The sequence below is a fragment of the Chiloscyllium plagiosum genome, chromosome 24 (assembly GCF_004010195.1).
Source record: "Chiloscyllium plagiosum isolate BGI_BamShark_2017 chromosome 24, ASM401019v2, whole genome shotgun sequence".
Lineage (NCBI taxonomy): Eukaryota > Metazoa > Chordata > Chondrichthyes > Orectolobiformes > Hemiscylliidae > Chiloscyllium > Chiloscyllium plagiosum.
Window position 1 is genome coordinate 46,830,767 of NC_057733.1, and position 27,653 is coordinate 46,858,419.

Sequence of the window (27,653 nt, forward strand, 5' to 3'; positions counted from 1 at the left end):
CTCCTCGTGGGAGCACGAGGTGGCGTCAATGCAGTCATCAATGTAGCGGAGGAAGAGGTGGGGAGTGGTGCTGGTGTAATTACGGAAGATCAACTGTTCTACGTAGCCAACAAAGAGGCATAGCTGGGGCCCATACGTGTGCCCATGGCTACCCCTTTGGTCTGGAGGAAGTGGGAGGAAGTGTATGCGTAGTTATACATGTCCATAAGTGGACCAGCCAATATTCCTGTAAATTCTTTATAGAATTCAGCTTGAAAGCCATCTGGGCCAGGTGCCTTACCGCTCTGAAGTTGCCTGATTGCGTCAAGTATTTCTTGGACTGTTAGGGGAGCATTTAAGACCGATACCTGTTCCAGAGTTAGGTTCAGAAAAGTCAAATTTTTTAAAAATGATTGCATCCTCCTAGTCCTGTCTTCACAATCCTGCGATTTATATAAACCAGAATAAAATTTTCTAAAGATTGCGTTATTCCTTTTATGATCATGAGTCAAAATACCCGTACTTTCCTTGATAGATGTGATAGTTTGAGGGGCCTTTTTTTCTTTGCAAGAAATGTTAAGTATCTACCCAGTTTGTCGCCAAATTCATATAACCGTTTGTTTTGCAAATAATATTTCCCTCTTAGCCGTTTGGGTAAGCCTGGTGTTTAGAGCTGTCCTAAGGGCCGTAATCCTTTGCAATTTGATAATAGAAGGTCTATCAGCGTGTGCTGTTTCAGCTGCTTTTAAGCGAGCTTCGAGCAGATGCTGTTGTTCTCCCTTTAATTTTTTCTGAGTTGCTGAGTATGAGGTGATCAAACCCCGCGCGTAAGCTTTGATGGTCTCCCACATCATTGATGGGTTGCTAGCCGTACCTAAATTAATTTCTAAATAAGTTTTAAACTCTTGAGAGAAGTACTTTACAAATTTACTATCTTTCATCAGGAAGGGGTCCATACGCCAATGCCGAGGGGATGTCCCATTGTTCCTCGCCTTGATTTCCATATATACAGCAGCGTGATCGGAAATTGCTATACTACCTATTTTACAGGATGATATGGAATTTTTAAAAATAGAGAGGGTAAAAACCATATCAATTCTGGTATGACGTTTATGTGGATTGGAGTAAAGAAAAATCTCTGCCCTATGGATGAAGACATCTCCATACATCTACTAATCCTAATTCTTCAAATCCACCAATTGTCTAGATCTGGGAGATACTCCTGCAGTACTCTTGGTAATCCTATCTATTTCCGGATCTGTAAAACAATTAAAGTCTCCCCCTATAATTGTATGATGGGCACCGAGAGCCATCAATTTTGAGAAGGCTTTCGTTATAAATTTAAAAGGATATGCCGGGGGAGGGGGGGCAACACAAATTTAAAATCTCATATTCCTCTCCATTTATAAGGGCTTTAATCAGAATATATCGTCCAGATTCGTCTTTTATCTGATTTAGGATTTTGAAAGGGAAAGTCCAAAAATTCCTTGGCCTTTTCTGGCGATCCGAAGTTATACACAGATCCTTCATGGTTAAAACGTAGTGTCGCTGGGTAGCGTAAGGAGTACTGAATATTTAAGTCCCTTAAACACTACTTCGCCTCATCGAATGCCTTCCTCTTTCGGAGCAGAGCTGGGGAAAAGTCCTGGAATAACATGATCTTGGATCCTTTATAGATCATGGCTTGGGGATCTTTTCCAAGATTTCTAGAGGCTTCTAGGAGTATCTGCCTCTCCCTATAGCACTGCAGCCAGAACAGGACCGGGCGGGGGCGCTGGTTCGAGCTGGGCCCGCGTATTGCAACCCGGTAGGCCCATTCTACCCTTACCTGGCCTGATCCATCCTCCAGATTTAACAGCTGAGGAAGCCACCGTTCAAGGAACTTTTTAAGCTGGCCTTCCCCTTCCCGTTTGGGAAGGCCCAGCAAACAAATATTTTTTCGATGACCTCGATTCTCGAGGTCATCATTGTGGTTCTCTAAGGTCCGAACTCGCTGTTTGAGAGTCCGGACCCGATCCACGGCTGATTGCGCTGTAGTTTTGGAGGTCTCGGCCTTTAGCTCCGCCCCCCGACTCGGCGCTCAATTTCCTTAATGTCTCGGTCGTGCTTTTGCAGCGCGGCTGAGAGTGAGTCCCATCGACTTCAGGATTCTTCAATAAAAGTGTCGATCTTCGCATCCAGTTTGGAAATGATTTCCATAAGGCTCGCCATCGTAGGTAAGTCCCTCGGGGCGGCTGCGGATGCCTCTACTGCAGCTGGAGAAGGTGGGGCAGGGGTTCCTGCTTGCTGAGAGCTGCGGGCTCCCTTCCCTTTAGTCATTTTTACTGAAGATTAAATTGTTTAAATTCAATACTATATAACTAATTAAATTAAACAGCTATTTTAAATGATTTGGTGAGTGTGGTGGGGGTGGGTGACCCACTTTGCACAAGTCTTGGGAGGAGCACTGTAGACTCAGACTTGCTGAGTCACCCCCATCTTCCCACCTGCAGACAGTGTTTAGGGAGCAAGGTAGGAAATCAATCTGTATAAAAGTAGTGATATGAAAGTTACCTCCAGTAGAAAAACCAGAGTGTTCAAATTAGAGAATTTAGCACATTAATTTGCAGCTGTACATGTGCAGGAGGACTGGAAGGTGGAGATATTTTAGAATTTTGAGAAGTTTGGAATTAGTCTTGGGGAATATGGGACCTGTATTGATTGGGTACCATCTAAGCAGAGCCAGATTTCCAGAAGGCATTTGATAAGGTGCCATAAAGGTTATTGCAGAAAATTAAAAGCTGTTGTGAATGGGGTAGCAAATTGACATTGATAAATGATTGGCTGGCTATTTGGAAGGGGGGTCATAAATAGATCACTTTCTGATTGGCAAATTTAACAAGTGGTGTGCCATGAGGATCAATGCTGAAATCCCTAACTGATCCCAGTTTACATAAATGACTTTGAAGCTATGGAAGGCATGGTTGGGGGGATAAAATATTGCTGCTATCACAAAGGTAAGAAAACAAGTTGAGACATGTGACTCCAAAAAGATAGAAATGGACATAGATTTGGAATATGGAGTATAATGCAGGAAAATGTGGTGGTGTCCATTTTGGCAGGAAATTTTATTTTTAAAAAAGCATACAGTCTAAATAGTGAGAGATCGTGGGGCACTGAGAGTCAGAGAAAACTGGATGTCCTCGTCCATGAATCACGAAGCTAGCATGCAAGTATAGCAAATAATTAGGAAAGCTGATAAAATGTTCTCCTTTACCAAGGGGGATATGAAAGTAGAGAGGTCATACTTAATTATACAAGGTACTTGTGAGACATCTCTGGAGTACTGTGCACTGTATTGGTCACCATTTTAATAAGATGCAAAAGTGTTGGAAACAGTTAAGAAAAAGTTTACTGGATTAATATGTAGAATGGACAGATTGCCTTACAAGGCAAGAGTGAACAGGCTAGACCTACCCTTTAGAATCTAGAGTTAAGAAACAACTTAATTGAAATACATCAGATCCTGTGGTAGATGCAGAGTGGTACTTGTGGGATAATCCAGAACAAGGATCACTGCTTCAAAATAAAGGATCTTCTATTTAAAACAAATGGAATTGTTTCTGAGGCACATGAGTCTTTGGAAGTCGCTCACTGAAAAGTTTTGAATAGGTCCTTTTGTAAGCAAAAACCTTTGCTATCCAAACAAAAAATATTGAATGCTGCCTTGAATGCCTCGTGAATTTGCCTCCATGAATTTCCAAGCCGTGCATTCTGTATACCCTCACAACTTGCTATGTTTTTTTAAAAAAAAAAAAAATTCTCATGGCACCTTGCTTCATTTGGACATCATTTTAAATCCATGTCCCCTTATTCTTGTTTCTTTTACAAACAGAAATGACTGTACCCCATCTGTCTAGCTTGATCCTGATTTTGAAAACCTTGATCACATCAGAGATGAGAACTGACGGTGCCAGTGTTGGACTGGGTGGACAAAGTCCACTTTATCTGATGAAGGAGCAGTGCTCTGAAAGCTTGTAATTTTCAAATAAACCTGTCAGACTATATTCTAGTGTTGTGTGACTTCTAACTTTGTTCCCTCCCCGCCTCCCCAAGTCAACACATCAGATGAGATCTGATCAAGGTTTTCAAAATCATGATCAGTTTGGACCGCAGAGAATGAAGCCATTTCTATTTGTAAAAGAAACAAGATTGAGGGGGCATGGATCTAAAGTGATGTCCAAATGAAACAAGGGTCAGGTTGTAAGTTTGGTAGATTTGTTCTCTGATGTTACCTTACCAGGCCTCTAGGAACTCCTGTACATGTCTCTGTTTAGCCTGTCCCAGGATGGATGTATTGTCCCAGTCGAACTGGTCTCCCTCTTCGTCTGTGTATGGATATTAGTGATAGTGTCATGTCTTTTGGTGGCTGCTTTCCTGCCCATCTGTCCAATGTAATGTTTGTTGCAGCTCTTGCAGGATATTTTGTACTTGACATTCATTCTGCTGGCTGTTGGTACGGGGTCCTTTTAAATTCATCAGGAGCTGTTTCAGTGTGGTGGTAGGCTTGTGGGCTACCATGGTGCCTAGGAGCCAGAGTAATCTGGTCATCATCTCCGATATCTTTTAATGTATGGCAGGGTGTCTAGAGTTTCTGGGTGTGTTGTCTTTTTGTGTAGGTCTGTTATGTGGGAATCTACCTATTGGGTACCTGTTCCAGAATACAGCGTACCGGTGTTTTTCCTTGGCTTCTCTTAGTGTGTTGTGGCTCGTTTTAAATATTGTCCTGATGCAGCTCCTTTTTTGGGTGTTGGGATGATTTGCTCCTGTAGTTGAGTATCTGGTCAGTGTATGTGGCTTTCATGTAAACGCCTGTCTGTAGCGCTCCATTGGCTTGGTGTTCTACAGTGATGCCTATGAAAGGGAGTCTGTTGTTGTTCTCTTTTTGAAATTTGCACCAGTAAGAATGTTGCTTTTGTGATTCTTCTAATTTGTTGAGTTTCATGACGTGCCATTCACATAGTGGACTCAAACCTTGGGCTGGATTGTGGGAAGAGATGTTCGTTCTAACCTCTGCGTAACTGCTTCTGCTAAGAGTCCTGATATTGGTGATTCCATAGGTGTCCCATTGATCTTGTTTATAGGTCTTGTTATTGAAGGTGAAGTGGAGTGTGAGGCGCAGGCCTCCTAGTTTGAGGATGCTGTTCTTGCTGATGCAGTTGAAGCTGTCAGGTTTTTGTGTCCTTGGCTAATCTAGCCGTGAGGCCAGTGTTTCTTTGGCTAGGATGATGTTTATTGATGTGAGTGGTGCCATCACTTTGCAGGACACCATGGCCTAGTTGTTCTCTACCTTGGTTTCTTTGTTAAAAGAATTCCTGGGTGGAGTGGAATGGGTGGCTTGAGTCTTCTACTAGGTGTTTCAGTTTGCGTTACAGTTCCTTTTCTAGTCTGTATGTCGGTGTACTGGGAAGTGAGACAATGCGACTGAAAGTGGGGGGGGGGGCCTTGTTTATGTACCTTTTTGGTAATCTGTAGAAACTGGGTGTTGGATTCTTCAGGTTTCATTCTTTTGGAGGCCAGTTTTGTTAATTTCATCTGTCTTGTGAAGTTTCTTCTGAATGCTGTAATATAGTTTTCTAGCTATGGAGTTGGGTCCATCGGACATTATTTAAATGAACCACAACACACTGCAGCACCCAGGGACTAAGAGAAGCCAAGGAAAAACACCTGTACGACGTATTCAGGAACAACGGGTTCCCAATCAGCACATTTCTACACAACAGACCTAAACAAGAAGACACAACACGCCAGAAACTCTAGCCACCCTGCCATACATTAAGGCCATCCCAGAGATGACGACCAGACTACTCTGATCCCTAGGCATCATGAAGCCCGCAAACTTATCACCACATTGAAACAGCTCCTGACGAATTTAAAGGGCACCATACCAACGGCCAGCAGAATTAAAGTCCTATACAAAATACCCTGCAAGGACTGCAGCATACATTATTAGACAGACTGGCAGGAAACTAGCCACCAGGATACATGAGCACCAACTAGCCATCAAAAGACCAATTATCACTAGTGTCCATACACAGACTGAAAGGGACACCATCCTGGGATGGGCTAAACAAAGACACGCACGGTAATTCCTAAAGGCTTGGCATTCAAAGGAGGACTCCACATTAACAAACATATCAATTTGGACCATACTTACCAACCCCTCAGAAAAAGAACCAGAAGTGATATCACCCATCACAACAGACCAAGACAGATAAACAGCAAGTGGGCCAGAACACCAGTGCTTCTTCAGAAGTTCACTGATGTTACCTAGCATGGTTTTGAAACATCTGAGAACAAATCTACCAGCTCAGCAAGCAAACTTACAGCCTGAACTACAAGTCTTCAAAACTGAAACAAGGTTGACAAGAAAAAAATGTAGACTTGACCTGATAAAGCAGCGCTCAGGAAACTTGTGATTTCACACAAACCAGTTGGGCTATAACCTGGTGTTGTGTAACTTCTGACTGGATCTCATCTCAGGATTCTTTTCTCCAAGGAGAACAGTCCCAGCTACTTCAATCTAACTTCATAGCTGAAGTTTCTCATCCCAGGAACCATTCTTATAACTCTTTCTGCCCTTTCTGAATTGCATTCACATCTTTTGTATAATGTTGTGCCTGCAGTTTTATATACCATACTCCAGCTGAGTTCTAACAGTTGTCTTGTACAAGTTCAGCAGTACCTCCTTGCATGTGTACTGTATGCTGTCATTAATAAAGCCAAGAGCACTGCTTTTTTTTTATTGCTCTCTGTCACCTTAAATGACTTGTGCATGTATCTACCTAGGCACCTTTGCTCAACATCCTCTTTAGAATTGTACCCCCTGTTTTGTGTTGCATTTCAGTGGTCTTTCTAAAGTGAATCACCTTGCGTTTTGTAGCTTTGGAGCTGATCTGCCACCCATCTGCCCACTCCAGAAACTTGGAATTACAAGCTATCCTCCTCAATTTACAATTCTTCCAATTTAGTGTCATCTACAAAATTGGAAATTGTAGTTTATCACCAAGATCCAAATTATTAATCGTATCAAACAAAGCAAGAGTGCCAATGAGCAACATCATCTTCCAGCTCAAAATATCCATTGAACAGTATTTGTCATTTTTATATCACTCTACTAACTTTGTGCCCATGCTGCCACTGTCCCTCCTTAGACTATGACCTAAAACTTTGCTAATTTGTGAGGCACTGTATCCAGTGTCTTCTAGAAATCCGTATATCATGTCATAATCCTTGTCCTCAGCAACACTTTTTTTGTTACCTCTTCAAAAAAAAAAAGCTTCCAAGTTGGTTGAACATGATTTCAGCTTTAAAAAATACATCCCAACGCTTTCTAATCAACCAACCTTTTTCCATGTAACTACTGATTCTATCATGAATAATTGTTTCCAGAACTATTCCTGCTACTGTGGTTAAACTAATACAGAATACTGGGATTGCAGTAGAATAAGAAAAAGTCAAGTACGTTCAGAATAAAGAGGGAAGTAACAAAACCTAACAGCGTGCAAAATCTTGGATGTTATCAATGGTGAGGGGGGGGGGAGAGTTGAATTCCGAAATGGAAAAAGAACTTATGTTAATGCTAGTTTAGCAACTAACTGGAGCTTTGTGTCCAATCTGAGCACTGCATTATTGGAATAATCAGAAGCATTAGAGAGCATGCTTGTAAGATCCATGGAATGGGTCCAGAGATGTGAGACTTCAGTTGCAAAGAAAGAGATTAGTGAAGGCGAAGCTCTTCTCCTTGGAAGAGATATTTGAGAGGAGTTTTGATACGCTCTGTCATGAGGGACAGCACAAACGTGGTGAGAGGAGGGGTGAAGAACTCTTCTTTGAAGGATCAAGAACTAGAGGATGCATGATTTTAGATGAGTTGGCAAAAAAGCCAATAACATTGAGGAACAAAAACAGAAAATGCAGGAAAAGTTCAGCAGGTCTGGCACCCTCTAGAAGAGCAAGGGTCACTGGACTTGATGTTAGCGCTGCTTTCTCTCCACAGGTGATACCAGACAGTTTATCGAGCAATATCTTTCTGTTTTAGATCTTCAGCATAAAGTTCTTTGCTTTACATTATAAGGAATATATTTTACTGGCATTAAATAGCTAAAATCTGGAATGCACAGCCTGAAGGTGCAGTGGCAAAAGATTCACTTATGACTTTCAAAAGAAACTTGGGCCATTATGTGAAAGGGGAAACAGATGCTGGGTGAAAGAAGCAAGCAGTTGCCTGTATGGCTAACAAGTGGTTTAGAATAACATCAATAGCATGAATCTGATTCCTATTCCAGATGACGTAGACTTGGGACTTAGTGGAAGATTACAGTGAACCCCCACTGTCCAAAACCAAACTGCATAGCAAATCATCTCAGGATAAAGCATCAATAGGAAATGAGCCAAGGATTTGTTGTCTGGCAGAGTGAACATGGAATGGAACAGGCAAAAGATGGGAGTGGCTCTGAGTGAATTACTTTTACAGAGGGCCAACACAGATCTTGCAGACAAATTTTTATTTGTGCTAACTTAGTCTGGTATAAAATGTGTTCATGTTTATAAGAATATATTATTTTGTTCATTAATACTTTTTAATCAACGAACACTGGTAAAGTTAACGCTCAAACGAAGTGGCCATCTTTCTTCATGCTTATCGGGCTGCTTTTGAAGAAATGAGCTGATTTTTGTTTTAAATAAATGTATTTAGCCTTCCACATTGAAAGCATATTATTCCACACAAAATATGATGCTACTGATGGTACAGCTGGGGCAAGTCAGATCTCAGTAAAATATGACTTGATAGTTTTTTTTTAATGTATTTCTACCAGGTCAGGTTGCTGTGACTGCTTCAGATACTGGTCATGATTTGGAGATGCCGGTGTTTGACTGGGGTGTACAAAGTTAAAAATCTCTCAACGCCAGGTTATAGTCCAACAGGTTTAATTGGAAGCACACTAGTTTCCAGTTAAACCTGTTGGACTATAACCTGGTGTTGTGATTTTTTTTAACTCTGATACTGGTAGCATATACAGTACTGACCCGTAGCCTGCCTCGTGCGCCCAGAATGTCTTGGCTGAAACCCTTCAGGTAACAGTGTTGAGGCTGCAACATCTGTTGTTCAATTTTGTCATCTGAGGTTTCTTTTGTGAGCTGGAGCAGGGAGAACCCACAGGTTCTGAGGGGCTGGGTATGTTTTTTGCTTCTGCCCCATCTGGTGTTGGTATTCCTGATGCCATTTCACACACCCTGCCCTAGATCTGGGAGGATCAGATTTAGGAGCAAATTACTGCAGATTCTAGAAAAATTGCTGGAAATCTCAGCAAGACAAGCCGCATCCATGGAGAGAAAGCGTTTCGTGTCTAGATAACACTTCAGCTTTGAAGAGTCATGTAAAGTATGCTGGGGACAACATTTTATGCAGTAGTGGAAGGGGTGGTGTTGGAGTGCTGGGAGAGAAACTATATTGATAGTTCAGATTAAGTGATTGTAATGTGAGAATGGCAGAACAACTGTGTGTCTGATTACCAGACTGGAAAGAACAGGCAGTCCTACTGAGGAGGAGGAGGGGAGAGTATGGCAGAATGTAACAAACAAAGCTAAAAGAAAGGGTAGGAATGAGAATGGGTTCACAATCTGAAGGTGTTGAGCCCACGGGCTGTAGCGTGCCTAATCTGCAGATGATAAGTTTGCACTTCTCATTAGTATTGCAGCGTGCTGAGGACAGACAGGTGAGCATGTGGGCAAGCTACTGTATTCCCCAGCTGAGGGAAAGTCAGAGTCATGCTTGCACACTGACTGGACATATTCCACAAAGCAGTCACCCGGTCTGCGTTTGGTTTCTTCAGTGTCGAGTGGGCCATATTGGGTGCAGTGAATACAATACACAAGATTGGAGGAAGTACAGGTGAAATGCTGCTTCACTTGGAAAAACTGTTTAGGCCTTTGGATGGTGAGGATGTTAAGGGATAGGTGTCACATATTCTGCAGTTACATGGGAAGGTGTAATGGTATTGGTGGTCAAGGAATGGACTACGGGTCCCAAAGGGAAGAATCCCTGCAAATTCCGCTTTAACCTGGTGTGATGTCATTGCCCCAATAGCAACTCTGCTGGAGCTGTCCATGTAATTGTGTGAAGGGTGGTCCTATCATGTAAAATGCAACATTTTCATATGCAAGTATTTAGGTTGAGCTCTACAGGGAGAGACTTGAAAAACCAAAAAAAATTAGCTTTAGTCAAACTTTGGTTAGAGCATGCTTTTTGATTACTGACCAAAGTCCTGGCCTCAGTGTCAAAAAGATGTGGAGTAGCAAAATCCACAATGTGGCCCATGTGCATCTCTCCTGCAGCCTATTTGCATTGACGCTCTCAAATCTTTGCTCAGGAAGGATATGAGAGTAAGTGTGAGTGGGAAGTTGGGAGTGAAGCTTTGAGCAACAAAGGAGCAGCGTAGATTATTCAGACCAAGTTTGTTTCGTCATTCAGTTGGATCATGGCTGATCTGATCGCACTCAACTTCACTTTCCTGCCTTTTTCCCTTTTTAACCCTTGACTCCCTTATTGATTTTAAGACCTCTATCTCTGCCTTGAATATACTTAATGACCTGACATCAGTTCTCTGCAGTAAAGAATTCCAAAGATTCATTACCCTCCGAATTCTTTCTCCCCTTTCTTAACAGTCCCTTACTCCGAGACAAGGTTAATGATGAGGTAGTTAGTAGAAAAAGTTGTAATTTAATAACAATTTAGAATGTAAAATTACTAATATTTATCACTTTATCTCATGTACCATGATACCTTATAAACCAATCCCAATAAATCTTTCATTTGCAACTTCTCATTATCCTGCTCCTTCAAAGTTATATTGTCCTTGTTTTTTTTTTCTCAAAAGGGGTTGTAAAAGGTGGAGGATCTGATTGTCTGGATTAGGCCACTTTGATTGCAGCTAACAGATACTATCTACAGCATCAATCAGGAAGAAGGGCTTTTAGGGTTTTTGTAAAACACTTTGTACAATGAAAGGGTTCAGGGGTTTTTTTAATTTGGTTTAGTTTTAAGCTGGGGACCTAAAGAAACAGCTGCAGTGGAAGAGGTTCCATGTTTCAGCCAATGATCCCTGGCTGATTTCCCCCCCCCCCCCACACACACACACACACACATCTCTCCTGTGTATGAATTTACCTCTTGGCTAAGGGGGTATGTGTGAGATGTTGCAGGATTTTGAGACAGCATCATTAAATTGCCATAGAGTTGCTTGGGTTTTCAGATAGGTTAAGTTATTCTATATTCTGTTTTATTTTGCTTGTTTCATTTGGTAGTCTGTAAATAAATTTGTTTTGTTTGAAACTGTGTAGTTTGACCAGCTGCATCTCTCCTGGAATATTCATCCTATACCTGCTTAAAACAACTTGAAAAGCTAGGGTCTAAGCTACCTTCTGACATGTTTTGAGGGGGTCTGGTCTGGTTTATAACATTTTCAGGCTTGAAAACTTCTCCATGTTTTGTAAGCATTCTGTCATTGGTGTTTGCCTCATGGTTCTTAGCCTCTGAAAGTAGTTAAACTGAATATCTTCCATGTCTTAACCTGTACTGGAACAGTACCTGACGTGCTCTAAGAATATTGAAATGTGGCGTCATCTGACTTGTACTGTTTTGGCTACTTTAGCATTTTGTTAACTTTTATATACTGGTAGTTTTCCTATAGTCCAATGGTTCTTGTGCAACCCTGTAAGATACAATCATCGTGCTTAGTGTTGGCGATGTAGTCATTTCACAGCCAACATGTTTAAAAGTTTGCTCTTTAGAAAGTGTCCCCAATTCGTCAATCACATTAGTGAATTTGTTAATGGAGCACATGTTATGGCAAATCGGTCTATATGTATAGCATATACCCTGTGTATGCTTTATTGTTGGACCTGCTGGGCACTACAAAAAATCCCAAAGTCTTTGAATATCACCTCCATGTGTAACACAGAATTGAAGCAAAGTATTTTATTTGTGATTGAGTGTTTAATTATCTGCTGTCAGATGCATACAGATACAAAGCTATTTTGCCTTTCTAGCACCTTCAGTCAAAATGCATTATATTTCTTCCACCTCTTCCCACATCTTGACTTCAAATTATATGGCAAAATTGAAAATTTGACTCTGCAAGATGGTGGCGATTCTGTGGACAGCTCTGCCTAACAGCCAAGGCATACTGGTGTTTTTTGCCATTCCTGGCCAGCTTATGTGGTGGAATTATTAGTTTAAAACCATACAGAACACATTTGTTAATATTTGAGAGTGGGAAGGATGCTAAAGGGAAAAGGATTGAGCAAACAGCAGTAGGGAGGACACTCCCCTGCAGCACCTACCACACCAGAGACTGCTGCAGCAGCAGCCTCTCCTGAACCCCCCGGGGACCTGACAGACTCGCAGGAATTGGCTGCAGTGATGGAGAGATTTACCTTGAATGTTGGGGCTGTGATTGAGGAGATCAGTGGGGAGATTTGTGCCAAGGTCCAACCTATCTAGTCCATGCTGCAGAAGCATGAACAGGAGATCCAGGGCATCTGGGAGAGGCTGGAGGAGGTGGAGGGTCGAACTAAGGCCTCGGAAGCTGCGAGGGAGTAATCATCTAGTCTGATCCAGGTGCTGGTGCGAGAGGTGCAGGCCTTGCGAGACCATATCGATGATCTTGAAAATCGAGGTCGGAAGATAAATCTCTGAATTGTGGGCTCCCTAAAGGTGAGCAGCCATTCAGCTTCTTTGAAAGCTGGCTGCCGAAGTTTTTAGGCCTTCACGTGGAGTCCGGCAGGCTGCAGATTGAAAGGGTTTATCGGGTTACAGTGCACAGGTCAGGGCTGGTGCAAAGCCCCCACCCAGTCCTAGTGCACTTCCACTCATAAGGACAAGCTAAAAGTGATATAAGCTTCTAGATTACTGGGAAATGATCTGCAGGCACGGCTGTACAAGGGGGTCAAAAAAAAATCTCGCTTTTCCAGGATTTCTCAGCAGCTTTAATTCGAAAGAGGAAGTCTTTCGATCAAGTTAAAAAGGCTGAGGAACCTAGACATCCGGTACTCTGAGATACCACGCAATGCTCCATTTCAGCCATGAGGACTCAGTTATACATTTGACTCAGCGGATAAAGCCAGAAACTTTGTAGACACTTTAAAATATACGGACCGGCCTGAAGAATACAGTTAATGTTTGTTCTCTTTTCCTTCCTTCTTTCCTCCTGTTTTCCCTTTTTTATTATTCCTTTCTTTCTCCCTAATAATTTCTCTTTTGGAAAGGAGGGGAAAAATATGCTTGGAATAAGTTGTTCCAGTTTTTTTTGATAACTGGATTTTCTGATGGGAAATTTTGTGGATGTTCTTTGTACCCCCTTTTGTTCTGTTTCTCTTTTAATCATGTAGGGGTGACATGAAGCCAGAGATGGGTGGAGTGCTCATTTTGACTTTGTCTTTTTTCTGTTGATTTAAGGATCATCTCCTTGTTTTTTATTCTGGCCTAAGGCTGGGGCACAGGCCGGGTTTGAAGGAGATATGAAGGGGGGGGATGGGGGAAATGAGTAGGATGAGTGCCCCCTATGGGCAGGGGAAGAGTCTTCCATTCAAGGTCTTATGAATGGTTTTCTATGTAGCTTTTTGGTAGTAATAGTTGTTTATAGTTATGATAGAGTAGTTTTTGTATATATAGTTCTTTCAACTCTGAGTCTTTATTTACTTGTGCTCAGCGCTTTGAAAGCAGGGTTCTCCCTCCCAGGGGTTCAAGGGTCTCTGAAAGGAGATATGACTAAGTGTCTTATAAAGTGGTGCACCTGGAACATCAGGAGAAGTCATTCGTCTGTTAAAAGGAAAAAAGTGCTTTCTGGCCTTGAGGGAAAGGGGTTGATATTGCTTTGTTGCAGGAAACCCATCTTGATGCAGAACACCTGAAATTACATTGGGGGGTTATGACTGGGTATTCTTTTCATCCTTTACTACTAAAGGTAGGGGAGTGGTGGTACTTATCCAGAAAAAACTTCCATTCACATTATTAGAACAGGTGAAAGATGAGCAGCGGAGCATAGATGTTCTGCATTGTGTTTTTTTTTTGTTTTTTAATCTTAGTTATTTATTTATTGGTGTTGCTTTGCACAGTTAGGGTTTGTTTTGTATTATAGGGTAGGTTAGTAGTTAGTAGACTGTAGTTGTATTTTAATTTGTTTTTTCTTTTTATTATACTGATATTTGTTTGTATTTTTCAATAATTTTGTAAAGTTAAAAATTTGCTAATAAAAATATATTTACAAAAAAATTAACATTTGCTTCCATTTGCCCTGAGTAACGCATGGCTGTGTGCATGACATGAATTCAACATTTTTTTACCCGTTTTCTTCTGTGTATCCTTGTTCTTGTGTTGTGGCATAGCTTGAAGTTCAATTATGGAATAATTAAATTAATTTGAAGTCCTTTCGATGAGAAGCATCCCAGTTGCAATCATTCAAATGTTGTAAGTTCTGGAATGAGTATCTTGGACAAATTAAATAACAGGCAGTTTCTGAGCTTGGACATTGAACTGAACTTCCCCAAGTAGTAATTTTTGCCATTCTGTAATAGTGGGGTGAGGATTGTTGGAAATGTCACTTTGCTTTACTGATATAAATCCTTATCCTTAGAAAGCTTAGTATCTAATATTTCCTGCAAACTAGATTAAATATAAATATTTGTAAATTTGAACAATTAATCGCAATTAGTAAATTATAACATTGTGAATACTTGAAGAGACAAAGAACCAGTTATTGCGTATTTTGTCTTTGTGCCAAAGATTCCAGAAATATTTGAGTACATGATGCAAATAACACTAGAATGATCAAGATCAAATAAAATGGTTTTATTTTTAAAGGCAGAGGAAAAACAAGCCACTATATTTTCCAGTGATTTTAATTTTAGCTAAGATTTTGGACAGTATATATAATGCTTTGTGAATTATTATTCACAAATGTTGGAACGTGTACTATGTTTGTTTGTCTGTCTTTCAGCTATGATATGGTGCATTATGGTCACTCCAACCAGCTGAGGCAGGCACGTTCTATGGGTGATTACCTCATTGTGGGAGTGCATACAGATGGTAAGTTGCAAAGTCACTATTTCACACTGCTTTAGTTGTAATCATCCAGAGCACATTGCTTCCTTAGTTATGGTATTAGTTGAATACTTTCAGTTGTTTAAATCAATGATCTCCACTGTAGTTTTCCTTGTTTTGTAGAAAAGTTGAATTTTATTTCCACAAGTGCAAAGCTGTGATTTAATGTTTTTAAAATACTTTATTTAAATGTGCCTGCAATAATGTGACTCAAAAACAGTTGTTTTGTTATGTAAGCTGCATGTTTAGTTTCAAGATTAAAAGTATAAAATGTCGTAAGCAGTACATATCTGTAATCTGCCAGAAGAGAATCAACTGTCTTCAAGCTTTCTTTATTCGAATGTGATGTGGAGGTGCCAGTGTTGATCTGGGGTGAAAAAGTTAAAAATCTCACAACACCAGGTTATAGTCCAACAGGTTTATTTGGAAGTACAAGCTTTTGGAGCACTGCTCCTTTGACAGGTAGTGGACCAGGATTATAGGACACAAAATTTATAGCAAAAGATAATAGTGTGGAGGCAAGCAAGAAAGCCTCCATGAAAGAAGTAAACCAGAAGAGTGGTCAGTAGGATCAGGATAATGAAAATAACATTAGTGCAAAGTACAGTAAGGATAAAAGCATGATTTAAGGAAAGAGTAGGGTGCTTAAGGATCATTATATATGCAGCCAGAAGACTCTGGTAGGGCTCTAAATGAATACTTTGTGTTTAAAATTTAGCAAAGGCAGAGAGGAGATTCTGAATGGTCTGACAAGCTTAAAAGTAGAAGTGGAAATTAGGTGAGAGAATGATGAAGTTGATCATTCTGCTTTTCTTGATGTTGTCTTGGTAGGGATCAGCTAAAATCAAGGATCAAACCTGAAACGTCCCAGTTTGTTTGACTGAGGTACTGTTATGTTTTGGCCACCAGAAGTATTAGGGAAGCTCTTGCAAAAGTAACTGACCTTTGCAATGTGTCTTTGTCGATAGTTATAGGTTCAATGCTTGCAATCCATATCATCCATGCTCCACAGATGCAGTGCTGAATTTCTATTGTATGAAATTCATTCTGAAAGAATAATTAATAGATTGGAAATTTTTAATTTAAAATTCTTACAAGGTACTTTTTTTTGTAATCCTATTATGGTAACAAGTTCTGGATTGGTCTGTTTAGGGGTAAACATTAACTTCAGAGTCTCATGTATATTAAACTGTTCCCCAGTTCTTGTACTAAAATTAATCCTGAACACTTCTTGAAAGTTTGACTCCTGTGTCCATTGAGTTGATGTTTTCTGGAGGTTTTAGTTAGGTTTTTTCCTCTTCCCTTTTAATTGTCTGTCTGTCTCTGTCTTGCAATTGGATATTCAGTGAAATTTGAGGATATCTCTCACCTGTAGACTGCATTGATCACTTTATGATCAATCAATATTTTGTATGTTGTACCAAATGTAAAAAGTACTAAATGTATCCTGCCAATGACCCAATTGTTAAATTTAAGAACAGTATGTTAGCACAGTGTTACATATTACTTTAAATAATGACCTTTCAAGCATATTTAATGTGCTTGATGTGACTAGGGTTGGAATACACCTGGTAATCATTCCATTCATTTTTCCCTTTTTAATTAAAAAGAAGCTAATAATTAAACATTTCCTTTTTTATTTCAGAGGAAGTTGCCAAGCACAAAGGTCCGCCTGTATTTACACAGGATGAACGTTACAAGATGGTCCGTGCAATTAAGTGGGTTGATGAAGTAATTGAAGGAGCACCGTATGTAACAACACTTGAAACGCTGGATAAATATAATGCTGATTTTTGTGTACATGGAGGTATGCTGTGTTCAATGATGTAATCAGCTTCTTTTGTCATTCAAGACTATAAAATTAAGATTTTAAATATCTATGCTTGAACCTTTTTTGAGACTTAGAATGAAATATATATTTCAGACACTTCTGTAGATGTGTTATTCCATTATTGCCTTATAGATTAGTATTGATTTTAATTTTTTTGCTCAACCGTGTTTTGTAGATGATATCACTTTGACTGCTGACGGAAAAGATACTTATGAAGAAGTGAAGAGAATGGGCAGATATAGGTAACCATGCTACTTAAAAGCCAAGTTCTGGTATTTTTATACTTGTCAAAGGAATTATTATAATAAAAACATTTAGAAACATAGAGTTGGAGGAGGCTCTTTGAGCCTGTTCCACCATTCATCGCGATCATGGTTGATTGTCCAATTCAATAGCCTAATCCTGCTTTCTCCCCAAAATCAGTTCAGAGGGCATAAATAGAAACAAAAAGTTTGTATTCTTTATTTTCATGTTAGTGAAGAACGTAGTGCTACCTATAATGAAATTTCTACTCTTGCTCTACCTCAGCAATGCCTTGAATTTATATCGTGCATTTAACATGGTAAAATGTCAGGCACTTCAGAATAGCAGTATCTAACTAAGTTGAATACTGAGCCGCACAAGGTTAGCTTAAGATAGAGCTAAAACCTTGATTTAAAGAGAGGCTTTCTACATATCTGAAAGAGAGTAGATGAAAGGGTTTAAGGATCAAATTCCAAATCAAAAGGCCGTGGCATTTGAAGACTCGGCCATCAGTAATGAAGCAGTTTAACCAGTAATGTACAAGAACAGGAGAAGCATAGAGATTGAGTGGGTTGAGGTCATGGAGAAATTTAGAGATATGGATGTGGATTTTACACTTGAAGTGTTAACAGCCTGGGAGCCAATGTTGGTCAGTGAGCATAGTGGTGATTGTGACTTGGCTGAGTTAGGATATGAATAATTGTCTTTTTAATAAGTTCAATTTTACAACTGGAAAACTAAGGCCAACCAGGAAAATACTGGCTTAATTAGGCCAAAGTATGAAAAGGACTGGCTGAAGGTTTCTTCTAGCAGTAAAGGAACTAGTGCAGGAGCAAAGTCTTTTATAGATCAATTAAGTGAGAAATGTGACGACCAATACTCGAGCCTTTCTGATTTTCTTTTAAAACAATTTTCAGAGAGTGTAAACGCACACAGGGCGTTTCTACTACAGATCTGGTTGGCCGAATGCTGCTCATGACTAAAGCTCATCACAGTAACATTGTGAGTAAAATGTGTAAATATAGTTTTATAAGGAAGCGATTTTTGAGCCCATGTGTGCCAGATGTTACTAATGTTGGCATTGTGTATTTAATTTGTAAGAGCCAAGTAAATTTGTACTTGAGTGCTTTAATCCCCTATGCTAAAACCAGTTTTAAAGAACAGATTCTATCTAATTTTAATGTCAGCAGATATTACAGATGTGAGTTATTTGCTTTGAAAATTGATTATGCTGTGTTAATGTCAAGGAGAATTATAAGCTATGATACAAATAACTAGATGTTAGACTATAACGTAAACTGAGTTGGTACAAGTGTAGAGAGTCGAACAGTGTAGTGCTGGAAAAGCATAGCTAGTTAGGCATCTGAGGAGCAGGAGATTCAACGTTTCGAGCACGAGTTCTTCATTCCCGATGAAGAGTTTACGCTCTAAACATCAACTCTTCTGCTCTTCGGGTGCTGTCTGACCGGCTGTGCAATTCCAGCACCACACTTTTCGACTCTAATCTCCAGCATCTACAGTCCTCACTTTCCCAAGTGTAGAGAGGAAAACTAGGATTGAAATAACATGTACCAAATTAAAATTCTACAGTTTTAGTAAAAGTGACTTGTCTAGTTCTGATTTGATTTGTAATTCAGCAATACCACTTAATCATATTGCTGAGCATTTTAAAAGGTGCTAATCTCAAAAGTATAATTGTGGCATGTTTTAATATTACAAAATATAGCTTAATTGACTAAAATCCTCAAGCAAGATACTAAGCATCAATGCTTTATTACATAGTATAATAGAATAACTATAAAGCTGAAAGCTTTATTTTGCCATATTTTGTCCACTTTCTGAATCAGATCAAAACAAGAAACTATTCATATTTCAGAGGAAGATGTGACTTGGAGATTATTTGATAATTATAGATGAGGAAGGCTATCTTGCAGATCTTAACGTTTCTTGGATTCATGAATTAAATATCCACTTTTGTAATCTGCAATTTTTTGGGAAGGATAAGAAGGCTAGAATGTGCAAAAGAATAGGTGGCATCACAAAAAACTTGTGTTTTTGCAGCATAAGGTTATAATCTGGAATGCACTAACTGAAAGGGTGATGGAGACATTTATGTTGTGGCTATCAAAAAGGAATTGGATGAACATCTAAAAGAAAAATATTTGCTAGGTAGAAAAGTGGATTCACCTCAAGTTTCATTTTGCAGAGAACTGTTGTAGGTTTGGTAGGCGGAATAGCTTTATTTTTCTCTATTTCTGTGGTTCTGTTTCTTCTGATACTGGACTATTGCTTCCTCTAGAGTATGTGGATGTTGTATGACTCTATTATCATGAAGAAAGATGGGAGGGGATGAGGAGCAATTGTCATGCTGATTAAAACTGAAACATTTTTGTTACAAAGTAGCACTGCTTTGTTGGAATTAGCATGATTTAGGATCTTGATCTTATTATGCCCTGAATTCTTGACCTGTGCAGTATGGTAAATTTAATTGTTATAAATTTGACCCATACTGTTGATTTGGACATTTTTATTGCAATGGGAGGTGATTTACAATTTGTGTCTCACTCAATAACTTTTTAAATGTTAAATTTTTTAAACATCCTAAATATCAGTGTTTAAATTATAAACTTCATTGAGCAAGAGGTTTGCTATTTAAACAGTCTCTTCCTTTTTATTTTTGTGCCTAGTGAAGCATTTTTGTCTGTTTTTCAACTTATTTCATTTATTACTTAATGTGGGAGTTTAGACTTTCCTGCTTGGAACCAAAGAGGCATCTTCTATCTTAAATTGCTGTGATACAGATTAATTCAGTGATTTTTGTGAAATTAGTTTCATATCTTGAAGGAAAACTAACTTTCAGAAATTGGCCTCCTATCTTGAGGTTCTTTACCAAGATCTAAGGAGAAATGGTATACAAATAAAATGTTAATTTTAATAGAATGAAGTTTACTAATTAACTTTGTACAATTATTTAAATATATAATACCCAATTTCTACAGGAAAAAAATTCAGACTACCAGGAGCACACTGACAACTTTGGCAAGGTATTGATTGTTGTTTGTTCTGTATTCGTTTGCATGCTTTCCTTTTGTTTTACATAATTTTAGGTCTCCTTTCTCGACCTGTCTTTAATTTCTTTTGAATTAGCATAATTGTGTTCCTATACTTGAACCAGTGTTATGATTTCTGCACAATATAACTGCTTGCAAGAAAATCAGAATTTTTTTCCATGGAAAGCAAAATGTTCAAGCTCAAATGAAGCAGTCCAAATCTGATATCCTGTTCTGTTCACATCAGTTGCGACTGTAAAGCCTAAATGGAGTAAGGATTTATCTAGGCAGCATCCAAGGAGCAGGAGAATCGACATTTCGGGCATAAGCCCTTCTTCAGGAATGAGGAGGGTGTGCCAAGCAGGCTAAGATAAAAGGTAGGGAGGAGGGACTTGGGGGAGGGGCATTGGGAATGCATTCCCAACGCCCCTCCCCCAAGTCCCTCCTCCCTACCTTTTATCTTAGCCTGCTTGGCACACCCTCCTCATTCCTGAAGAAGGGCTTCTCCCGAAATGTCGATTCTTCTGCTCCTTGGATGCTGCCTGACCTGTGCTTTTCCAGCAACACATTTTTCAGCTCTGATCTCCAGCATCTGCAATCCTCACTTTCTCCTAAGGATTTATCTATCAAATGTAATTTTAGAAACTAACTGGATGGCAATGAAAATTTGCATTGCCCCGACTTCAAGATGCTGGATTGCAAGAACTTTCATAGTTGTGTATATTGCTGCTAGAGGGAATAGCATATCAGCAAAAATCATCTTGCAAATAGAAAAATGGAATGGTAAACTAAAAGTTCAAGATACTTTATGCTGTAGAAAGTTCATGTTTATTCAGCAGTCTCTGGAATTTTGGAACAAGCAATGTTTTTCTGTACCTTGCTGCTCTGAACAAAAGTTTTAACATTTTATAATTAACTGGTTATAAATTGGCCCTATAGTTTTCTTTACCCCATGAGGTTACTCTCCAATAACTGGTATTGACTTAAACCCCCTTAGGAAGTATGATAATATGCTTAAAGTTTTACTTTTTCATAAATTATTCATGGGTTTCTTGTGTTGATGTAATATGTTTTGAATTTTCAGAATGTGATTTGAGGTACCACATATTAGGCGACTTGATGACCTAAGAATCCATAGTGTTAAAGGTAGTATATTAGCATGGGTAGAGGACTGGCTAATTAATAGACAGAGTTAGGATAAGGAGGGAGATTTTTGGAATAACTAATTCTACTTAGTGCCAGAAGGGCACTAATTCTACTTGGGGCCACAATTATTAACAGTAAATATGAATTGGGTGAGGAAAGTGAATGTGTACTGTAGCCACGTTTGCAAATGACACATAAGTGAGAAAGAAGGTGCTAAGGATGATAGTCTACAGAGGGGTACAGACATATTAAGCAAATGAGCAAAATACTTAGCAAATGTGGGAAAATAAGGTTATGCACTTCAGTAAGAAGAATAGAGGAGCTGAATATTATTTGAATGAAGAAAAAGTGCACAAAGCTACAGAACCGAAGGATTTTTGAGTTCTTGTGTATGAATCACCAAGCTAAAATCCAAGCTCAATAAGTAACAGGGAAGGCAAGTGGAATGTTATTTTTTTATTTCAAACGAAATGGCGTATGAAAGTAGGGAACCTTTTGATAAAGGCACGAGTCAGACCAAAGCTGGAACACGGTGAATAGTTTAGGGCCCTTTTGCCTACAGAAAGATGTTCTGACATTGGAGGCACTCTGGAGAGCGTTTGCTACAAGAAAGGGCAGGTGTGGCTGTGTCACAGAATGATGATGTCTAATAAAGTAATCATACTTCTGAAATAAGTTTACATATAGATCTATATTCGGTGTTCAAGAAGTCATCTTTCTCATTAGTAGAAGTTAATTTTGGTTATTCTAAAAGTTAGGAAATTAGATGAATTGAGTTTGAGTTTCTTTGGTTCAGTTAGGTAACCATATTGATTTCTCTTTCTATTCTCTTTATGATAGCCACAAAGCTATCTTTTTAGCATGTGTGATCTTAGAAGCAATATGTGTGTATGTTCCAACTGCAGAAAATGTTCAGCTAAAGTAAGATGTTTGACTAAATATTTCCACTAGATGGCAGTTTGTGTTACTTGTTCTAACTGTCTTGCTCTGCAATGCCCTTGTGGTATTACAGTACTTGACAAATTTTTCTTCCGTTTCTGGAAGACTAAAGCTCAGAATACATCTGACAACATGTCTAGAAGTGAATCATTATCCAGCATTTTTCAAATCAGCATTCATTCCACACCAAGTTTCTCACTTCCAAAAAAAACTAATCTCAAACCTGTATTAGTTGATTAACAAAACACTGGTTTATTCTTTGAACAAGTACGCTCTTCTAACAAAAAAAAGGATAAACTGCTTAATACACAGTCTGTATGACACAGTAGGAATGTGTGACCTAGCAAGGAAAGAAATTAAACAATTAAATCTGAGACAGTCAAAATCTCTGAATTTTTAAAGAAACATTTGGCCGTGCTTTCAGAAATGGTTCAAGGCAAATATGGCTATGGACTTGGAGCCTTCATGAGAGAATTGTTTTTAGATATTTTTTAAAAATTGTGTCCTGAAAACCAAACTATAATTGGGTAATATCAGTGAATTCAAAAGAACGAGATGATAGCTCAGTTTGTACTACTTATCCTAAACCATCTGTACAGGCAAAGCATAAACTCTAACGATTACTGGAATTTGAGCATCACTAAAGCAAGTATAGTACAAGCTTGAAAGGCTGAACACATCACACTAACACAACTAAGAATGCCTACAGTTAGGATTCAAATCCTGTGTGTAGTCCTCATGGGAATGAAGGATAAAGAGTGAAATTCAAACCACACTGCCAGTTATAATGATTCACAACTATCCACATTTTGTCCTGAAACAACAGGTTAATAAGAAGGCACTAACCATATCGACGCAGAGTCCTCACAGGCCCAATCACACTCAAAAGATAGAAGGGAGCTCAATTGATAACTTCTGCCGCCTAGGAGATCCACTCATCCCAACCCCTGGGGCATTTGCAATTTTGCAGGTTTGATAAGGGACTGCTTATGGCGCCAAATAAAAGAACTAAACCAACTATTTAGTTTCTGAAATGTTTATCGAGGAAAAAGCAACACTAGCATCCACAGAGGGTACAATAAGTGAGGAAGAACATTCATTTTAATAAGAGCAACTTGACTTAACCATGATATTGGAAGGGCCCCCTGTCTTTGAAGGTCTTGTTTATTCTTGTTAAACAAATGGTCAAAATTAACCTTGAATAGCTGATCAAAACTAGGGGCAACCGAGGCTCAAGTAAAGAAAGCCTCCCTGTGCCCATTTAAAGAGGGATCCACCTTCTTCATTCGGTATCCCCCAAGACCCCCATAGGCATAGCTTCCAATTTTGAAAAATTGATCTCATAACCTGAGAAAAAGCCAAATGAATGAATACATCATACAAATATGGCACTTAAACTGCTGGGTTCGAAAGAAAATTGAGAACATCATCCATGTGTAATGTGATCTAATGCATCTTTGACCCTACCTTTTGGGCCAGCTATGTTAGGGTCCCCACGAATGGCCTCTGCCAGTGGCTCAATCACCAATGTGAACAGCAAAGGTGAGAGGGGGCAGCCTTGCCAACTGCCTCTACCAATGTTTAAAATGATCAGACCGTATAACTTTACTGAGAATTGTCGCAAGAGAATTACTGCAAAAGACCCTTTCCCATCTAGTAAACGCTTCACCCAGGCCGAACTGCTCCAGGGTATGAAAAAGATACAGCCATTCTACCCAGGCAAATGCCTTTTCCGCGTCCAAGGGAACCACCAACTGACCATTGCTGGCACACTTGAATCATGTTAAGCAGTCTCTTAACATTATTAAAAAATATGCTACCCTTTTATAAAGCTAGTCTGATCCTCCTTAACAATAGAGGGCAACAGCCTTTTCAACCTCCATGCCAGAGTTTTCAATAAAATTTGATTATCAGTTTAAAAGAGAGAAGGGTCTGGAAGAAGCACAGTCTTCCAGGTCATCCCCTCCTTGAGGATAAGGGAGATATTAGCGTGTCTCTAAGATGGTGGGAGGCAATCTGACTATGAATAGTTATACATGTCTAGCATTGGTCCTGACAGTATGTTTACAAGTTCTTTATAAAACTCTCACTGGACAAGCCATCAGGGCTGGGTGCCTTACCACTTTGAAATTGCCTCACCGCCTTCTGTTTCTCTTGGGCTGTTAACACAGCACTAAGGAGAGATGCCTGTTCAGCAGATACACCAGAAAGATCCAAATTCCTAAAAAGAGACTCCATCTTATCCCATCTGTCCTCACAGCATTCAGAGTGGTAGAGTTCAGAGGAAAACCTCCTGAAATGCTGCATTGATCTATTTTTAGTATTGTAGGTAAGAGTCTCATTCCTTTCCATAATAGAAGCAATAGACTGCGAGGCATTCAAATATGCCAAGTATTTACCTGGACTATCACCATGCTCAAACAGCCTCTGCTTTGCAACAGACAGTTCCTTCCTTGCTGTATGCATTAACTTGGAGTTTAAGGTGGATTGGAGAGCTGTGATCTGCTGCAGCTTAGTCACCAATGGTCTATTGTAATAAGGCATCTCAGCTGCTCTCCCTTCTATCGCTTCTGGCTGCCAGAGTGTGAGATAATTATCCCTCTAGCATAGGCCTTAGCAGTCTTCTCAAGAATGGACTGATTACTAGCTGCACCTGAGTTGGTGACCAAAAAAGCTTCCCCAGAGAAGTATTCTGCAAACTTGCTGGATGAAAGGATCCATTTACCAGTACCGTGAGCCCTTTAATCTTAACCATTAACTGCGCTGCTGCATATCTTTTAAGATGGCAATATTCCCAATTGAACAGGATACCACCAAATCTAAAAAAGCCATGGGACTTAGGAAATAATCAATTCTTGTGTGGCATTTGAGTATTGGAAAAGAATGTAAAATCTCTGTCCATGGGGTTTAAACGTCTCCCAATCCCAGTTCCACACACCGTTCACCCAATTGCTTAGATTATGAAGAAAGCTTTGGGGGGACCTTTGGGCATTCTATCTAGCACAGGATCCATAAGGCAATTAAAGTCCCCCCCATAATATTATGTCGCAGTGCCAAGGCCATCAGCTGATTGAATCAGTCAGAAATTTGAGGGTGGGCCAGAGGACAGTAGACATTCAAAATACCATATTCCTCACCTTAAGAATAACAAACTGATCATACTTATTAACATAATCTATTAAATTAAATGGGAGACCCTTCAGGATGAGTATTGCCACTCCCCTGCTTCTACTACTAAAAGATAAGAAAAACACCTGATCAAACCCACCCTGCTGCAATTTCATGTTCCTTGTCATTAACATTACCTTGTCATTCTCCTGCAACAGGGCAAATCCACCCACTCCTTTCTAAGGCTCGCTAACACCTTTTTTCTTAACTGGTGAATGAATGCCTCTGATATTCCAGGTGCACCATTTAAGAATGCTGCTAACCATGATCCTTTACAATCACCTTTGACCTGCTGAGAGGAAGAATTCATTTTGTAACATGCTGAGCATGCTCAAAAGGAAACTGAGTCTATTTACAAAAAAAAATCTATAAAACACAAAAGGCACTTTAATGGGGGCTCTACCCCCTGTCCACCGAGGGCGCTTACATTTCTCTCGCACATCTTCCAGCTTGGCTGCACCCCAAATCTAAGCAATAGAAGAAGCCAAACAAAGGACATTGTAAACACAAAGGTATAACAAAAACAGTGAGCACTCTGCCCATTCCCCACAATATGTCAATACCACTGCGCATTGGAGAGAAGAAAAACTCATCAACAACAGCTTCTTTGGAAAAGAGTGAAAAGTGTCCAAGAGTTTTTGGCTTGCTTCAAGGAATCCAATGACTGCAATCTCCTCGTAAGTAATGTGAAGCACTGCTGGGCATTTCATCGAATATTGAATACCGAAGTCCTTTAACCTTCTCTTAACTCATCAAGCGATTTCCTCATATGAATCACTGCTGCAGAAAAGGCTTGGCAAAACATTATCCTAGTCCCCTGTTAGGTCAGGGCCTGCAGATCTCTGCCCAACCTTCTACAAGTTTCCATGACTCTCTGCTTGTCCCTATAAACATTGAAATCATATCAGAACTGGGTAGGGGCATTGATCCTGACTGGATCTGCGCGCCACAACCCGATGAGCTCTGTCAACCTTCATCCGGTCTGCCAGATTCCAGCCAAGAAATTGTGGCAACCAGGCTTCAAAAGAACTTGCTGGCTGCCTACTTTCTACTCCCAATGACCTGGATATTCACCTACCTCTACTTTCCAGGTCATCGACTTGCTCAGTCAGGTCCGAACCAGTTTCTCAAGGGCCTGGATCCGCCCTGCCGAGGACTCTACCTCAGTCTCCAGCGAGCCGCTGCTCAACCTCTTCAACTTGCTTCCGGAGCCCTTCCAACTCCTTTACATGCTTTTGCAGCATGGCTGAGATGGGCTCCAGTTGATTACGAGTCTCTTCCCACATCTCCTGGATCAGCTGTCTGACAGCTCAGAGTTCTTTCATAATGTTCTGCTGCACAGGCACTTAGAGTCATCGAGATGTACAGCATGGAAACAGATCCTTCAGTCCAACCCGTCCATGCAGACCAGATATCCCAACCCAATCTAGTCCCACCTGCCAGCACCTGGCCCATATCCCTCCAACCCCATCCAAATGCCTCTTAAATGTTGCAATTGTACCAGCCTCCTCCACATCCTCTGGCAGCTCATTCCATACACGTACCACCCTCTGCGTGAAAACGTTGCCCCTTAGGTCTCTCTTATCTTTCGCCTCTCTCCCTAAACCTAGGCCCTCCAGTTCTGGACTCCCTGACCCCAGGGAAAAGACTTTGTCTATTTATCCTATCCATGCCCTTCATAATTTTGTAAACCTCTATAAGGTCACCTCTCAGCCTCCGACACTCCAGGAAAAACAGCCCCAGCCTGTTCAGCCTCTCCCTGTAGCTCAGATCCTCCAACCCTAGCAACATCCTTGTTAATCTTTTCTGAACCCTTTCAAGTTTCACAACACCTTTCCGATAGGAAGGAGACCAGAATTGCATGCAATGTTCCAACAGTGGCCTAACCAATGTTCTGTACAGCTGCAACATGACCTCCCAACTCCAGTACTCAATACTCTGACCAATAATGGAAAGCATACCAAACGCTGCCTTCACTATCCTATCTACCTGCGACTCCACTTTCAAGGAGCTATGAATCTGCACTCCAAGATCTCTTTGTTCAGCCACACTCCCTTGGACCTTACCATTAAGTGTATAAATCCTGCTAAGATTTGCTTTCCCAAAATGCAGCACTTCGCATTTATCTGAATTAAACTCCATCTGCCTCTTCTCA

General features: G+C 40.0%; 1 protein-coding gene across 2 annotated transcripts in view; it reads left to right on the top strand.

Moving 5' to 3' along the window:
- Nucleotides 1-27,653, top strand: part of pcyt2 (phosphate cytidylyltransferase 2, ethanolamine) — a 65,346-nt gene that overhangs the window by 14,614 nt on the left and 23,079 nt on the right. The window contains exons 1-7 of one of the 2 annotated variants that reach the window (XM_043714992.1): nucleotides 10,089-10,092; nucleotides 12,851-12,855; nucleotides 15,018-15,106; nucleotides 16,767-16,928; nucleotides 17,128-17,194; nucleotides 18,113-18,197; nucleotides 20,195-20,239. In XM_043714992.1, the coding sequence (XP_043570927.1) occupies nucleotides 15,025-15,106; nucleotides 16,767-16,928; nucleotides 17,128-17,194; nucleotides 18,113-18,197; nucleotides 20,195-20,239 (441 nt within the window). In that variant the 5' untranslated portion in view covers nucleotides 10,089-10,092; nucleotides 12,851-12,855; nucleotides 15,018-15,024. Of the gene's footprint in view, nucleotides 1-10,088; nucleotides 10,093-12,850; nucleotides 12,856-15,017; nucleotides 15,107-16,766; nucleotides 16,929-17,127; nucleotides 17,195-18,112; nucleotides 18,198-20,194; nucleotides 20,240-27,653 lie in introns of those variants that run through there. The other variant, XM_043714991.1, reaches the window with a different exon arrangement.